This window comes from Mirounga angustirostris, unplaced genomic scaffold (genome assembly GCF_029215605.1).
Source record: "Mirounga angustirostris isolate CCGP_5_RB_7025 unplaced genomic scaffold, mMirAng1.0.hap1 SCAF_5, whole genome shotgun sequence".
NCBI lineage: Eukaryota > Metazoa > Chordata > Mammalia > Carnivora > Phocidae > Mirounga > Mirounga angustirostris.
Window position 1 is genome coordinate 79,535,932 of NW_026991713.1, and position 17,746 is coordinate 79,553,677.

Here is a 17,746-nt window from a genome sequence, read left to right on the forward strand (position 1 = left end):
CGTCTGTCCTTCAGATGGAAATGGGGTGGAGTTGCTCCACCGCTGTGTGTGACGGACATAAACAGAGATTGTGTATGCTTTGGAAAAGGGACATTTACAATGAATATGGGAGAACATTGACTAGGGAAATCTGGGCAGCGCTGCAATTGATTGTTTAGCGTTATCTTACAGCTTTATTATTTCCTTAAATTTCAGCTAGAGCTCTTGCTTATTATATTGGTAACTTTTTGTGTTGGTAGCTAAAATTATCTGTTTTCAAAGTAGTTTTAAAGTATCTTTCAACTTCAGGGAATTTTCACCAGCAGAACTAGTACTGACTACTGTCATTGTTCTCCTTTCATTATATGAAGCAAGCCAAATTCTCTCTCTCTCTTTTCTTCCTTTCCCAGTTTCATTCATTAAAAAAAGTCTTCCAGGGGTGCGTGGGTGGCTCAGTCGGTTCAGTGTCTGCCTTCCACTCAGGTCATGATCCCAGCGTCTTTGGATGGAGTCCCGCATCCGGCTCCCTGCTCAGCGGGGAATCTGCTTCTCCCTCCGCCTCTGCCCCTCCCCCTACTCATCCTCTCTCCCTCCCTCTCTCTCTCCTCGCAAAAAAATGAATAAAATCTTTTTTTAAAAAAAAGTCTTCCAGCGACTATCATGATAACTTTAAATAATATCCTTACATTTCTGTGTTTTGACTTAACAGCTGTAAATAATATCTGTATTTCCATGCTGAAAAATAAGGAACATAACATATTGCCTTCATTTTGACCTCTTCTCTCCCACTCTGAGTTCTAATTATTGCTTAGTAGATTATTGGTTTTATGTTGTTATGATTTCTGAAACTTGTATTCTATTTGGAAATATAATGAAATCTTTTATAGGATAATAAAATTAAAAAATCAGATCATTCAGGGGAGGAGCAAGATGGTGGAGGAGTAGGAGACCTAAATTTTGTCTGGTCCCAGGAATTCAGCTAGATAGGGATCAAACCATTCTGAACACCTACAAACTCAACAGGGGATCAAAGAAAAGAATAGCAGCAACTCTCTGAACAGAAAAGCGACCACTTTCTGGAAGGTAGAACGTGCGGAGAAGATATTTGGGAAGATAGACAGTGGGGGAGGGGGCCTCCCTTAGCAGCTACTGGCAAGTGATAGAGCCATGGAGCACAAAATCAGAACTTTTAGAAGTCAGTTCTGCAGAGGGACATTGCTCCAGTGGCTAAGTGGGGGGGTGGAACCTTCACAGGACAGTGTGGTCTCAGGACCTTCGGGGTCACAGAAAGACCAGGGGTGTCTGAGTGCGGCAGAGCTCCCAGGTATCGGAGCGGGGAAGCCGGCTGCAGAGACGGAGCCAAAGTGTGGGCTCTCAGCTCAGGGTTGCTATAAACCATGATCCGCGGCACAGTCGGGCCACTGCTCTTCCAGCAGGGACCCAACAAGCGGCAGATCCGGGGAGACTCCCCTTCCCCCCACCCCCGGGGGAGCTGCGCGGGAGCACACCGCAGGGATCTGCTGGGTTTGGAGACTCCACACTGGGTCATGTGCCAGAGATAGAAACACTCGAGCACAGGCCAGGTGAGCACGGAGTGTGGCCAGAGACCGGGGAGACGGGAGTGACTGACTGCTTTTCTCTGGGGGCACACTGAGGAGCAGGGCCCCAAGTTGTCCGCTCCTCTGGGGTGGAGATTGGGAGCTGCCATTTTCACTCTCATCCTCCAAAGCTGTACAGAAAGCTTGCAGGGAAGAAAAGCTCCCGAGAGCAAACCCGAGCAGATTACTTAGCCTGGACCCGGAAGGGCGGGGCAATTCCGCCTCCAGCAAAGACATTTGGGAACCAGGGCAGCAGGCCCCTCCCCCAGAAGATCAGCAACAACAGCTGGCCAAAACCAAGTTTACCGATCAATGAGAACAGCAGAACTCCAGCGCTAGGGGAATACTGCACATAGAATTCATGGCTTTTTTCCCCCTGATTCTTTAGTCTTTCAAAGTTAATATTTTAATTTTCTTTTTCTATTTTTTAAAAATTTTTCTTTTTCCCTTTTTCAACCAACATCTTATCAATCCCTTTTTAAAAAATCTTTTTTATTTTTCATTTTTAGAGACATATTCTATCCCTTCATAGTAGTTACCCTTATTTTTGGCATATATATATAAGTTGTTTTCTCTTTAAAATTTTGAGATACAGTTTCTTCTAACAGATCAAAATATACCCTAAACCTCTAGTGTATGGCTTTGTTCTAGTCTCCTGCCTGATCCCATTCTCTCCCTTTTTCTTTCTTTTTTTTTTTTAAAAAAATCCTCTTCTTTCTTTTTTCAAACAACTTCTTATCTTATCAATTCCTTTTATAAGATTTTTTATATTTTTCACCTTTACAGTCATATTCCATCCCTTCATCATATCAACCCTTATTTTTGTACACATATAAGTTTTTCTTTCTTTAAAATTTTGGGAGGCACTTTCTTCTAACAGGCCAAAATACGCCCAAAATCTAGTGTGTGGCACTGATCTATGCACCAGCCTGATCATATTTGATTATATTCTGTTTTGTTTTGTTTTGTTCTGTTTTTGTTTGTTTTTATCTTTTTCTTTTTTCTTTCTTTCCCTTTCTTTTCCCACGGTTTCAGGTCTTTTCTGATTTGTTTAGAGTATATTTTCTGGGGATGTTGTTACCCTGTTAGCATTTTGCTCTCATTCATCTATTCTCTTCTGGACAAAATGACAAGATGGAAAAAATCACCTCAACACAAAGAACAAGAGGTAGTACTGACTGCCAGGGACCTACTCAATAAGGACATTAGTACAATGTCAGACCTAGAGTTCAGAATCATGATTTTAAAGATACTAGCTGGGCTTGAAAAAAGCATAGAAGTTGTTAGAGAAACCCTTTCTGGAGAAATACAAGAACTAAAATCTAACCAAGTTGAAATCAAAAAGGCTATTAATGAGGTGCAATCAAAAATGGAGGCTCTAACTGCTAGGATAAATGAGACCAAAGGGAGAATTAGTGATATAGAAGACCAAATGGTGGAAAATAAAGAAGCTGAGAAAAAGAGAGATAAACAACTACTGGATCATGAAGGGAGAATTCGAGAAATAAGTGATACCATAAGACGAAACAATATTAGAATAATTGGGATCCCAGAAGAAGAAGAAAGAGAGAAGGGCAGAAGGTATATTGGAGCAAATTATAGCAGAGAACTTCCCTAATTTGGGGAAGGAAACAGGCATCAAAATCCAGGAGGCACAGAGACCCCCCCTCAAAATCAAGAAAAATAGATCAACACCCTAACATCTAATAGTAAAACTTACAAGTCTCAGAGACAAAGAGAAAATCCTGAAAGCAGCTTGGGACAAGAGATCTGTAACCTATAATGGTAGATTGGCAACAGACCTATCCACAGAGACCTGGCAGGCCAGAAAGGACTGGCATGATATATTCAGAGCACTAAATGAGAAAAATATGCAACCAAGAATACTATATCCAGCTAGGCTGTCATTGAAAATAGAAAGAGAGATAAAAACCTTCCAGGACAAACAAAAACTAAAAGAATTTGCAAACACGAAACCAGCCCTACAAGAAATATTGAAAGGGGTCCTCTAAGCAAAGAGAGTCTAAAAGTAACATTGACCAGAAAGGAACAGAGACAATATACAGTAACAGTCATCTTACAGGCAGTACAATGGCACTAAATTCATATCTTTCAACAGTTACCCTGAATGTAAATGGGCTAAATGCCCCAATCAAAAGACACAGTGTCAGATTGGATAAAAGAACAAGCCCCATCAATATGCTGTCTGCAAGAGACTCATTTTAGACCCAAAGACACCGCCAGATTGAAAGTGAGGGGGTGGAAAACCATTTACCATGCTAATGGACATCAAAAGAAAGCTGGCAATCCTTATATCAGACAAATTAGATTTTGAGCCAAAGTCTATAATAAGAGATGAGGAAGGACACTATATCCTACTTAAAGGGTCTATCCAACAAGAAGATCTAACACTTGTAAATATCTATGCCCCTAACATGGGAGCAGCCAATTACATAAGGCACTTAATAATGAAAGCAAAGAAACACATCGACAGCAATACAATAATAGTGGGGGACTTTAACACCGCCCTGACTGAAATGGACAGATCACCTAAGCAAAAGATCAACAAGGAAATAAAGACTTTAAATGACACACTGGACCAAATGGACTTCACAGACATATTCAGAATATTCCATCCCAAAGCAACGGAATACACATTCTTCTTTAGTGCCCATGGAGCATTCTCCAGAATAGATCACATCCTAGGTCACAGATCAGATCTCAACAGGTACCAAAAGATTGGGATCATTCCCTGCCTATTTTCAGACCACAATGCTTTGAAACTAGAACTCAATCACAAGAGGAAAATCGGAAAGAACTCAAATACATGGAGGCTAAAGAGCATCCTACTAAAGAATGAATGGATCAACCAGGAAATTAAAGAAGAATTAAAAAATTCATGGAAACAAATGAAAATGAAAACACAACTGTTCAAAATCTTTGGGATGCAGCAATGGTGGTCCTAAGAGAAAAGTATATAGCAATACAGGCCTTTCTCAAGAAACAAGAAAGGTCTCAAATACACAACCTAACCCTACACCTAAAGGAGCTGGACAAAGAACAGCAAATAAAGCCTAAACCCAGCAGGAGAAGAGAAATAATAAAGATCAGAGCAGAAATCAATGAAATAGAAACCAAAAGAACAGTAGAACAGATCAACGAAACTAGCAGCTGGTTCTTTGAAAGAATTAACAAGATTGATAAAACCCTGGCCAGACTTATCAAAAAGAAAAGAGAAATGACCCAAATCAACAAAATCATGAATGAAAGAGGAGAGATCACAACCAACACCAAGGAAATACAAACAATTATAGGAACATATGAGCAACTATATGCCAGCAAATTAGATAACCTGGAAGAAATGGATGCATTCCTAGAGATGTATTAACTACCAAAACTGAACCAGGAAGAAATAGAAAACCTGAACAGACCCATAACCACTAAGGAAATTGAAGCAGTTATCAAAAATCTCCCAACAAGAGCCCAGGGCCAGATGGCTTCCCAGGGGAATTCTACCAAACATTTCAAGAAGAATTAATATCTATTCTTCTGAAACTGTTCCAAAAAATAGAAATGGAAGGAAAACTTCCAAAATCATTTTTTGAGGCCAGCATTACCTTGATCCCAAACTTAGACAAAGACCTCATCAAAAAGGAGAATTACAGACCAATATCCTTGATGAATATGGAGGCAAAAATTCTCACCAAAATACTAGGCAATAGGATCCAACAGTACATTAAAAGGATTATTTCACCACGACCAAGTGGGATTTATCCCTGGGCTGCAAGTTTGGTTCAACATCCTCAAATCAATCAATGTGATATAATACATTAATAGAAGAAAGAACAAGAACCATATGATCTTCTCAATAGTTGCAGAAAAAGCATTTGACAAAGTACAGCATCCTTTCTTGAGTAAAACTCTTCAGAGTATAGGGATAGAGGGATATACCTCAATATCATGAAAGCCATCTATGAAAAACCCACAGCGAATATCATTCTCAATGGGGAAAAACTGAGAGCTTTCCTCCTAAGGTCAGGAACATGGCAGGGATGTCCAATATCACCAATGCTATTCAACATAGTATAACAAGTCCTAGCCACAGCAGTCAGACAACAAAAAGAAATAAAAGGCATCCGAATCAGCAAAGAAGAAATCAAACTCTCACTCTTTGCAGATGATATGATACTTTATGTGGAAAACCCAAAAGACTCCACCCCAAAACTGCTAGAACTCATACAGGAATTCAGTAAAGTGGCAGGATATAAAATCAATGCACAGAAATCAATGACATTCCTATACACCAACAAGACAGAAGAAAGAGAAATTAAGGATTTGATCCCATTTACAATGGCACCCCAAACCATAAGATACCTAGGAATAAATCTAACCAAAGAGGCAAAGGATCTGTACTCAGAAAACTGTAAAATACTCATGAAAGAAATTGAAGACACAAAGAAATAGAAAAACATTCCATGCTCATAGATTGGAAGAACAAATATTGTGAAGATGTCAATGCTACCTAGAGCAATCTACACATTTAATGCAATCCCTATCAAAATACCATCCACTTTTTTCAAAGAAATGGAACAAATAATCCTAAAATTTGTATGGAACCTGAAAAGACCCCGAATAGCCAGAGGAATGTTGAAAAAGAAAAGCAAAGCTGGCGGCATCGCAATTCCGGACTTCAAGCTCTACTACAAAGATGTAATCATCAGGACAGTATCGTCCTGGCACAAAAACAGACACATAGATCAATGGAACAGAGTAGAGAGCCCAGAAATGGACCCTCAAGTCTATGGTCAACTGATATTTGACAAAGCAGGTAAGAATGTCCAATGGAAAAAAGACCGTCTCTTCAACAAATGGTGTTGGGAAAATTGGACAGCCACATGCAGAAGAATGAAACTGGACCATTTCCTTACACCATACACAAAAATAGACTCAAAATGGTTGAAAGACCTAAATGATGTGATATATATATATACTTATCATAATATGGTAAGTATATATGTGTGTATATATATCTATACACACACAGACACAGACACACACACATTGGAATATTATGCAGCCATCAAAAAAAAAAAAAACCCTGAAATCTTGACATTTGCAACAACGTGAGTGGAACTAGAGGGTATTATGCTAAGCGAAATAAGTCAATCAGAGAAAGACATGTGTCATATGATTGTACCGATATGAGGAATTCTTAATCTCAGGAAACAAACTGAGGGTTGCTGGAGTGGTGGAGGGTGGGAGGGATGGGGTGGCTGGGTGATAGACATTGGGGAGGGTATGTGCTATGGTGAGTGCTGTGAATTGTGTAAGACTGTTGAATCACAGACCTGTACCTCTGAAACAAATAATACATTATATGTTAAAAAAAAAAAAAAAAAAGAAGATAGTAGGAAGGGAAAAATGAATGGGGGAAATCAGAGGGGGAGATGAACCGTGAGAGACTATGGATTCTGAGAAACAAACTGAGGGTTCTAGAGGGGAGGGGAGTGGTGAGATGGGTTAGCCTGGTGATGGGTATTAAAGAGGGTATGTACTGAATGGAGCACTGGGTGTTTTATGTAAACAATGAATCATGGAATACTACATCAAAAACTAATGATGTAATGTATGGTGGTTAACATAACATAATAAAATTTAAAAAATTTAAAAATCAGTGATCAGAGCTGACCATATTATGATAAGTAAATATTTTTTGCTCTATAACCATTAGAGACAAAGATGTAGTGTGATGATATTGAGACTTTTCTAATTTCCTAACCAGGAACGTCTAATGGATCTTCCTTCACGTGTGTCTTGCTTTATTCTCTTCTTCAGGTTCATACTCAGTTGCCATGATTTCTTGTATTCACATTGACATTTTCTTGGATTCCTTTCTCTCTCTCTCTCTTTTTTTGTGTGTGTGTGTGATTTTCATAGTGGGTTTACAGAAAAAATTCTCAGATTTACATGTTCTGAAATGTTTTTATTCAGGTATCACTTGTTATCTTCAGTTTAGATGGGTATAAACTCCTAATTTCAAAATTTGTTGTCCATTAGTTCTTAAACATATTATTCTACAGATTCTAGCATACAGTATTGATGGTGAGAAGTTTGGTGCCTGTCTCTTTTCTGTAGGAATCCTACTTTTTCTCTTGGCTGTTGGCATTTCTATTAGTTTTGTAGGGCAACCATAACAAATTTCCTGAACAAGGTGGCTTACAATAATAGAAATTTTCTACGTCACAATTTTGGAGGCTAGAAGTCTGTAATCAAGGTGTCAGTGGCCCCGTACTCTCTGAGAACCCCATGCCTTTCTCTTCACTTCCGGTGTTTGCTGGCAGTCCTTGGCATTCCTTGACTTGAAGCTGAGTAAATCCTGTCTCTGCCTTGATCTTCACATGGTGTTCTTCCCTCTGTGTGTCTCTGCTTCCCTTACCCCTTTCTTATAAGGACACCAGTTGTATTGGATAAGGGCCCACCCTAATTTAGTATGACCTCATCTTAACTTGAATACATTTGCAAAGACCGTATTTCCAAATAAGGTCACATTCACAGATCTCTATGATTTAGACTTGAACATATATTTTTGGTGGCACGACTCAATCCATGATAGCATTGTCTGTTTTTACCAGAATATGGTCAATATGCTTATTTAATCCTGTTTTATACACAGTAGGTCCTTTCAGTTTGAAGACATACATCTTTCTTCAGATCAAGTAAATTGTTGTTTATTATTTTCTTAATAATTTCTTCCCTTCCATTGTCTCTGATCTTTCTTTCTGAAACTTATATATTTTAGATATTTGACTTTCTGGATGACTCTTTCTCTTTCATATTCTCTCTCTTTTATACTCCTTTTTGATCTTTTATGCTTTATGTTCTAGAAGATTCTTTGACTTTCCCAGATTATTAGCTTGGTCTTTATTCTTATCCTTTTCTTTTTCAGCCATTTTGAAATGTTTATTTGTGTAATTATATTTTAATTTCCAAAATTTCTTTCTTTTTCTGATTTTGGGGGAGTTTGGGGGAGTAGTATATACCCACATTTTCTGAGGATGATAATCAGATTATTTAAATATTTTCTGTTCTTCCCTGAATCATTTCTGTTTTCACTGGGGCCAGTTATTCTTAATGCTTTTAGTTTCCCCTATGATTCTTGGTGGTGTGTTCATAATTATAAAGGTCTGTAATGACTGCACAGCAGTTCTGAGGGTCTGTTTCTCTACTAGCATTCTTGTATAAATGACAGATCTGACCCAGAGTTCTGGGTGAGGGGCTGAATAAATGATATACAGGCTTTCCTTTGGGGGGTGTGTGTGTGTGTGAAGCAGAAGACCAGCTGAGAATACTAACAAGTGTTATAATATGAGAGCTTTGCTCCGGGGTTAGAGTCTTGAATATTTTTTCTTTCTGCTGGAGCTGCTTCTTCTCTCTTCCCTCTTCTACTTCTTATTTGATGAAGATCTCTGGAGTTACTTCAAGCTCTATTCTGCTTCTCTGTCAAGTCCTGACACCTTCATTTGGCATTCTCTCCAGGTAGGTATTTCACTTCCATGAGAGTTCCTTTCTATAATTCCCTAACTTTATCCTCTGGATAAAAACTGCTGTTGCTAATTGCTCTGTTTATGCTAGTCAGAGCGGGGAGGATCTTAACTTCCCAGCTATGCACATGCTGTTCTTTAATGAATTGCCCAGATAATTCCCCTACCCCCCATTACCACTCTTGGTGTTGGTTGACTCTCTTCTAAGGAAGACCTTTTCTAACTCTTATCTCTTATAGAGCAATGTCTGTCCTCTTCCTTCTCTGATAGACTAATCCTGTCTTCATTCTGCTTGCAAAAATGCCTCAACATTTTTGTTTTCCTTATGGCAAGCATTCTCATTTTTTCAGTACTATGATGTAAGTCTGATAAAATATATGTTTCAGTGAATTTGGGGAAGAAGGACATGTACAATGTGCCCTCTTCAAATACAGATTTTTTATACTATTCAAGTTTTTATTTCTTCTCTCACCTGTTTTGCTACCTGAAATTTTGTGTGTGCACATGTGTATGCATACACACATACACATCAATTATACTAATTAACAGACAGGCAGGATTTTATCATGTGTTTTCTGTCTGCTTTCTTATTTTTCTTGGCAGCTGGGAAAACACAAATTCACATGGCTGTTTTACACTGTTTTCTATAATGATGCTGTATGAAGTGAATTTCAAACATTAATCATCAAGAATCAAATAAGGTCTTGAATGTTTAATGAGCTCACTTTAATAATTGGTCTTAAGAATTGAAATGCTTTCAGGTTAAAAGCTTTTGTAGTTATAGAAAACAATTAATGGCAGAGTTTAAAGATTTGATTTTTTTCTGTTTTATTGAGATATAAGTGACATATAACATTGTATTAATTTAAGGTGTACAACATAATAACTTGATATATGCATATATAGCAAAATGATTACCACAATAAATTTAGTTAACATCCATCACCTCACATAGTTACAATTTTTTTCTTGTGGTGAGAACTTTTAATATTTATTCTCTTAGCAAATTTCAAATAGATGATACAGTATTGTTAAGTATAGTCACCATACTGGTCATTACATCACAGAAGTTATGGTTTTTCTTTTTTCTTTTCTCTGTTTATAAGATTATTTCAGTAATGTGTAAGAAGCTGTAGTCATAGTAAGAGAAAAATATTTTAATTCTTTCTTTTTCAGCAAAGAATCGTGGGATTGCCATTCCAGTGGATTTGGACAGCCAAGTTAATACCCTTTTCCTGAAGAGCCATTCCAATATGGTGCAGAGAGCAGCCATGGGTTGGAGACTATCCGCTCGCTCTGGACCACGCTTCAAGGAGGCTCTTGGAGGGCCTGCTTGGGATTATAGAAATATTATTGAAAAGTTACAGGTACAATGAGTATGCAATGGTGTACCATTTTCTAAATTATAATTTTTAATATATGTAGTAACACAAATAGAATATGGTTAAAAACATCAAGTTCTAATTGGGGACCAGGCTTTACTTTACAATTCCCTACCAATATTACTCTTTTTAAAAGCATGGCTTCCAGGTAAAAGTTGTTATTTTTAGTGATTATGTATTATCTAATACATACTGGGTCTTAATATCAATGGGTCTTAATATCAAATGGCTCTTAATATCAAAATAATACTCAATAAAACTTGGAAAAATAGGTCTTGGGAAAATTGGATAGCCACATGCAGAAGAATGAAACTGGACCATTTCCTTACACCTCACACAAAAATAGACTCCAAATGGTTGAAAGACCTCAATGTGAGACAGGAGTCCATCAAAATCCTAAAGGAGAACACAGCTAGCAACCTCTTTGACCTCAGCCACAGCAACTTCTTCCTAGAAACATCACCAAAGGCAAGGGAAGCAAGGGCAAAAATGAACTATTGGGACTTCATCAAGATAAAAAGCTTTTGCAAAGCAAAGGAAACAGTCAACAAAGCCAAAAGACAACCGACAGAATGGGAGAAGATATTTGCAAATGACATATCAGATAATGGGCTAGTATCCAAAATCTATAAAGAACTTATCAAACTCAACACCCAAAGAACAAAGAATCCAATCAAGAAATGGGCAGAAGATATGAACAGACATTTTTCCAAAGAAGACATCCTGATGGCCAGCAGACACATGAAAAAGTGCTCCCCATCACTCGGCATCAGGGAAATCCAAATCAAAACCTCAATGAGATACCACCTCACACCAGTCAGAATGGCTAAAATTAACAAGTCAGAAAATGACAGATGTTGGCGGGGATGCAGAGAAAGGGGAACCCTCCTACACTGTTGGTGGGAATGCAAGCTGGTGCAGCCACTCTGGAAAACAGTATGGAGGTTCCTCAAAAAGTTGAAAATAGGGCTACCATATGATCCAGCAATTGCACTATTGGGTATTTACCCAAAAGATACAAAAGTAGGGATCCAAAAGGGTACGTGCACCCCGATGTTTATAGCAGCAGTGTCCACAATAGCCAAACTGTGGAAAGAGCCAAGATGTCCATCAACAGATGGACAGATGAATGGATAAAGAAGATGTGGTATATATATATACAATGGAATATTATGCAGCCATCAAAAGGAATGAGATCTTGCCATTTGCACATGGATGGAACTGGAGGGTATTATGTTGAGCGAAATAAGTCAAACAGAGAAAGCCATGTATCATATGACCTCACTGATATGAGGAATTCTTAATCTCAGGAAACAAACTGAGGGTTGCTGGAGTGGGGCATGGGGTGGGAGGGATGGGGTGACTGGGTGATAGACACTGGGGAGGGTATGTGCTCTGGTAAGTGCTGTGAATTGTGCAAGACTGAATCTCAGATCTGTACCTCTGAAACAAATAATGCAATATATGTTAAGAAAAAAAAAAAAAGAAGATAGTAGGAGGGGAAGAATGAAGGGGGGGAAATTGGAGGGGTAGACGAACCATGAGAAACGATGGACTCTGAAAAACAAACTGCGGGTTCTAGAGGGGAGGGGGGTGGGAGGATGAGTTAGCCTGGTGATGGGTATTGAGGAGGGCACATTCTGCATGGAGCACTGGGTGTTATGCACAAACAATGAATCATGGAACACTACATCTAAAACTAATGATGTAATGTATGGGGATTAACATAACAATAAAATTTAAAAAATACTTGGAAAAATAAGTTACCATAAATTCTCATGTAATAAATTAAATATTCATAACCTTGCTTCAGTTTATCTCTCAGTATTCTCTTATACTCTTTTGGTGAAAATGGTGTAAGCACCATTATTTGCATAGTATCCCAATCCTGTGTTTGGCCTGGATTCTGGGACATCAAATAAAGAGAGACATTGTGTTTGTTTGCTCAGGCTGCCATCACAAAATACCATAGACTACATGGTTTAACCAACAGCCAATTATTTTATCACAGTTCTGGAGATAGAAGCCCAAGATCCCTCTCCTTGGCTTGCAGGTGGCTACCTTGTCACTGTGTCCTCATATGGTCCTTCCTCTGTACACATATGTGTCTGTATCCTTATTGCCTCTTCTTATAAGGACACCAGTCATATTGGATGAGAGCTGCCCATATGAATTCATTTTACCTTAATTATGTCTTTAAAGGCCCTATCTACACATATAGTCACATTCTGAAGTACTTCAACATATGAGTTTTGTTAGGGAGACACAATTCAACCCATAACAGAAATCTTCCCACCCACATAATTGTAGACAATTTCATGGAGTGAATTAGGGTATGGTTTGAGGAAATTGTTTGGCTTAGAGAATAGTCAAAACATGAACTGGAATAAATATTGCAAGAGGTTACATGTAGAATAATTGGTGGAGGTTCAGTATTTTAATAGCTGAGTGTTATGTGTGATTAAAAAGACAAGTTAGACTCAGTGTGAAAAACTTGAAGGTTATAAGTCATTGAAAATTTGGGTGAAAATGTCATTATAAGTTATTAAACAGTTATTGGTTTGCAGGAAAGAGTTATCAGGAAGAGACTAGAAGAGAACAGACTAGTTAAGAGCCACTAAATATCTGGGGTACATCGGTGGCTCAGTCAGTTAAGCATCTGACCCCTGATTTCCATTCAGGTCATGATCTCAGGGTTTTGAGATTGAGCGCTGTGCTGGGTGTGGAGCCTGCTTAAGATTCTCTCTCCCTCTGCCCCTCCCCACCTTTTCTCTCTAAAAAAAAAGAAAGAAAAGAAAGAAAGAAAAGAATCACTAAATATCTGAGCCAGCTGGCAGTATGAATGAATTGAAGAAACAGGGCTTATATCAATAATGAAGGCAGGGTCAACAGACCTGCCTTGGGTGGAGAGAGGGAGAGAGAGGCGTTTAAGAGGCACTGATGATCGGAGACTAGGTGCTATTATTAAGATGTTTTATTGTAGGAGAGAAGGAGAGACTACAGTAGAAGGAGGTTGTCCATGGTCATTGCTAATATGCTGAATCACATTAACAGGCTATTAAATGCATTGGAAGTTAAGTCTATATTTGGAGATATTATTTGGAGCAAAGACAGTGGATGGTGTTGCTAAAAGGGAGAATATAGTGATAGGAAAAACAAAGAACATCTTGTAAGAGGCCAGGAATGGCAGAATGGCTTAATAAGAGGTACAAATGGTAGGGTCACAAAGAAGAGGAGTCAGGTTTATGAGAGCAAAAAGAGTAGAACATTTCAGAGGAGAGATGGATAGAAGTGTTAGCCAGCGTATAGAGAGGACATGCGTTGTTTCACTCATTAAATAAATACGTCTTTAGTAAAAAACTCAATGCCAGCTACTGTGTGCTAGAGAAGAGCTGTGAGCCCTATGCTCTCATGGAACATACATTCTCACCCATTAGATGAATGATATAATGTTAGGTAATTAAAACTACTATGAATAAAATAAAGCACGGTAACGACATGGTGAAGACATACTGGGAGAATGATCTTATAGTAGACACCTCTGTTGAGGTGACATTTGAGTTGAGACCTGAATAAGGGAGAGGAATAATCTATTCAAAGATTTGAGGACAGAGATTTTTATTAGGAGGGAATAGTAAATGCAAAGGTACTTAGGCAGGAATGAAGCTGGTGGGTTTGAGGAGCCAAGAGAAGCCCATTGGGGTAAGAGTATAGTGAGCAAAGGAGGAGAGGATTATGAAAGTAGGAGCCAGATCATGTAGAGACTTGCATGGTAAGGCATTTGGATTTTATTCTAAGTGAGATGGCAACTCATTGGAGATTTTCAGTAGAGGATAATCATGACTTGGTTTGCTTTTTAAAAGGTCACTGGATTTTGAGTGATGAGTGGATTATAGGGTCCAGACATAGAAGCAGTGACTCTTTTGCATTAATTCAGGCAAAAGATGATGGCAGCTTGGCTCATGGGGGTAGCAATTGTAGTGAAGAGAAGGAGATGAATTTTGTATATATTTGGTTGTAGGGCCAACAGGACTTGGTAGATGGGTGGATGAGTTGTGGGGGGGTTGGAAAGGAGAATAGAGGATATGATATGATTGAATCATTTGCTAAGATAGGGAAGAATGGAGAATTGTAATTAGGAATTCTGTGTGTGAGATTTTAAGTTTGAGATGTCTATTTAGATATCCATGTGGGTATGTCAAACAGGCAGTTGGATATATGAGTCCAGAGTGGTTTGGAAAGATGTCCATGCAGGAAATATAAATGTGGAATGTTCCAGCATATATATAATATTAAAACCATGGACTTGAATGAGATTTCTCACAAGAAAGGACCAGGAGCTACTGGGAGTTGGCGAAGGAATGGTCAGGACATAGGTGGAAAATAGAGAAAGTATGATGTTACGAAGCCAAGAGCAGAGCAGGAAGGGTTTGACAGAATAGAAACAAGTGTGTAAAATGCTTAGCAGTGGTTGGGTAAGATGAAGGCAGCAAAGTAACCACTGGATTTGTTAATAGGGTGATGATTGCAACTAACTGTTACTCAACAGTAATGATTACAAACATTTATTGAGGAATAATAAGTGGCCAGTATGTGTTAGAGGCTGTCCTGTGTACTTACCTTTAATCCTCACAGCAAACCCATGTGAGTGTGAGTATCATTATCCTGACTTTTCACAGGGGGAAATAACAAGTTAGAGATTACATAATTGGCCTGTGATCAAAATAAAAGCTGAAGACAGAATTCACATCATAGGAGCCTGAACATAATTTGTTTAGTAAATGAAATGAAGATAGGTAATCTGAAAAAACAGATACATTTTATTAAATATGGTCATAAATTTGATAAGCATATTCTCTTCCCACATTATAGAGTATCTAGTTTCCAATTTACATTATTGCCTTCCTGATAGTCTCTTTTAACTGTCATCAGAAATTTCTCAGCTTATTAGAATAGTTGAAGTAGAAATCATCACTTTTGCTGAAAAGGGAAGAAAGGGTTAAACAGGAGTTAACTCTGAAATCTAGCCATAAGAAATCAAGAGAGGTGGTGGTACCCCATCTGTGTTGCTGTAGCTGAAAGTAACAATAAGCGATTGGCAATCAGTTTTCTGCTGAACAAAATATGTCATAGGTATGGGTGAATAAAATATTGCTTTAGGTGAGAAGATTTTTTTTTGGTCTTTTAACATAGTTATTTTAAAAACAAAAAGGGAATGCTTTAGTCATTAAAGAATGTTCAGTAAATTGTCATTGCCCACAGACCATTTTAGAAACATGTCAGTGAGAATGCTTCAGCTATAATTAACACAATTTTAATGAAAAGTGGCTTAAACAATTAAAGACATGTCATTTCACATAGCAAGGAATCTGGAGTTGGGGCTCTTCTCAAATTGGTTAATTTAGTAGCTCAAGAGAGCAGGGCCCTAACACTGTTGGTCTATTGGCTTTCAGCCTAAGGCTGGTCTCCAAAATTCATATGGGGGCTGCCTCCCATTTTGGGTTCACATGCTTAAGCTGTCTTGAGAGCCATAGGTAGTTTCAAAAGAGCCCACCCCTGCCTCCCCTAACACACACCACTGCCTGCTCAGCTAACGTCAACCAATGTCCTATTAGCTAGGACGGTGTCACATAATCATGTCTAGACTAATCACTGGCAGGGGAACTGGAATGACCATGACTGGCTTAAAGTAATCAACCATGACCCCAACCTGAGGGGGCTTATACCCTGAGGATGTTGTTGCCTAATTGAGAAACAACATGGGGATCCTATTAGTAAGGAGAAGGATGGAGAAAGGCTGTTGGGTAGGTGACCAATAATGTCTATCAAAAAGATGTAATTTGAAATAGTATTAAATGTCATCGAACCCTTGTGAAGTGCTAATACTCCTTCAAAGAATATATCAAGGAATTTCTCCAGTGGAAGATACGGTTAGTTCCAGATGACCAGAAATACATATGGAATCTTTAAGCTGTTCCTCAAGCATACCCCAATTTATTCTGATTTGCTGAATACCTATCGTGTCTCCATTAAAATCCTAGATACTGCAGGGCTTGTAACAGTGGCTTTACTCACTTTTCACCTTGTATAAATATCCTTAGAAATCATATACCTACCCACCCCTCTCTTATCTTATAAATGAAAAAGGTGACCAAAGCAATATTCATACAGACAACCAGACTATACTTTAAGCACAGACCTCTGATGCCACAGGAAGGTAGGGTACATCTCTGAAACTCCCACGTCTTATTTCTGGTTAGTATTCTTAGACTTGTCATATCTTCAAATGATGAAATCTGACTTAGGTCTTCATGTGGGTTCCCTTGTGCTTTATTCCTTAGGATGTAGTGGCCTCGTTGGAACAACAGTTCAGCCCGATGATGCAGGCTGAATTCTCAGTGTTGGTTGATGTGTTGTACAGTCCAGAACTACTGTTCCCCGAGGGGAGTGATGCAAGAATAAGATGTGGTGCTTTCATGTCCAAGTAAGTGGGTACAATCTGAGATTCTGCTAGTGTTACCAAGCCGAGATGGCCTCTAATACATTTCTGCTTTTTACTCTGCTGGTACATGACAGTCCACAGAATATGTGAAAGATCTAAAATCCATGTTAAAATACACTTTCAAAATCATTAATTTGAGTCAATTGAAATTTTATTTTGGTGAAGGTCAAGTTATATTTTACTAAAATTTACTGAAAATAAAACGTCATTATTGGGCACGAAATATCACATGAAATAAGTTCTCATTCCTCTCTATTCCTCTCTAATCCCACACACAGTATGTGGTGTGACCTTCAAAAAGATTCTTGTTTAAAGTCACTTATTTTCATTAACATAATGGAAAGAAGGGGAAACTAGCATTTACTGAGGTCTTGTTGTGTGTGTTATTGTCCTCCATGTGCTTACCTCTTGAATCTATCTGCACCAACACTCTGTGAGATTGAGGACTCAGCCTCATTTTTGTGGTGGGAAGGCTGAGGCATGCTTTAGATGAAGAGCTATGACGTCTCCACACAGCCTCTGCTGCCTTGATCATCCTCATCTGCAGCCTCTCATCTACTATTTCCCTCAGAAGATCTGCAAGTTGCGAGAGAAAGTGTAACTAGCTCCAGAAAAAAAGAGCCATGTCTTAATGTGAGGGCACTCATTGAGTGATTCACTCAAGATGGCCAGTCAGAGGTACTTGCTAACCCCTTGACCATATCTATCACAGCTAATTCCTACATGGTTGAGGATATTGCTAAA

The 17,746-nt window shown here is 38.6% G+C and overlaps 1 protein-coding gene across 6 annotated transcripts in view; it reads left to right on the forward strand.

Annotated features, from left to right (window-relative positions):
• Positions 1–17,746, forward strand: part of ITPR2 (inositol 1,4,5-trisphosphate receptor type 2) — a 496,243-nt gene that overhangs the window by 257,961 nt on the left and 220,536 nt on the right. For all 6 annotated transcript variants that reach the window (XR_010411569.1, XR_010411571.1, XR_010411570.1 and 3 more), the window contains 2 exons: positions 10,295–10,485; positions 16,842–16,984. Coding sequence is in view for 3 of the 6 variants with exons in the window: in XM_064591479.1 (XP_064447549.1) it covers positions 10,295–10,485; positions 16,842–16,984 (334 nt within the window). In the remaining 3 variants the exon portion in view is untranslated. The remainder of the gene's footprint in view (positions 1–10,294; positions 10,486–16,841; positions 16,985–17,746) is intronic.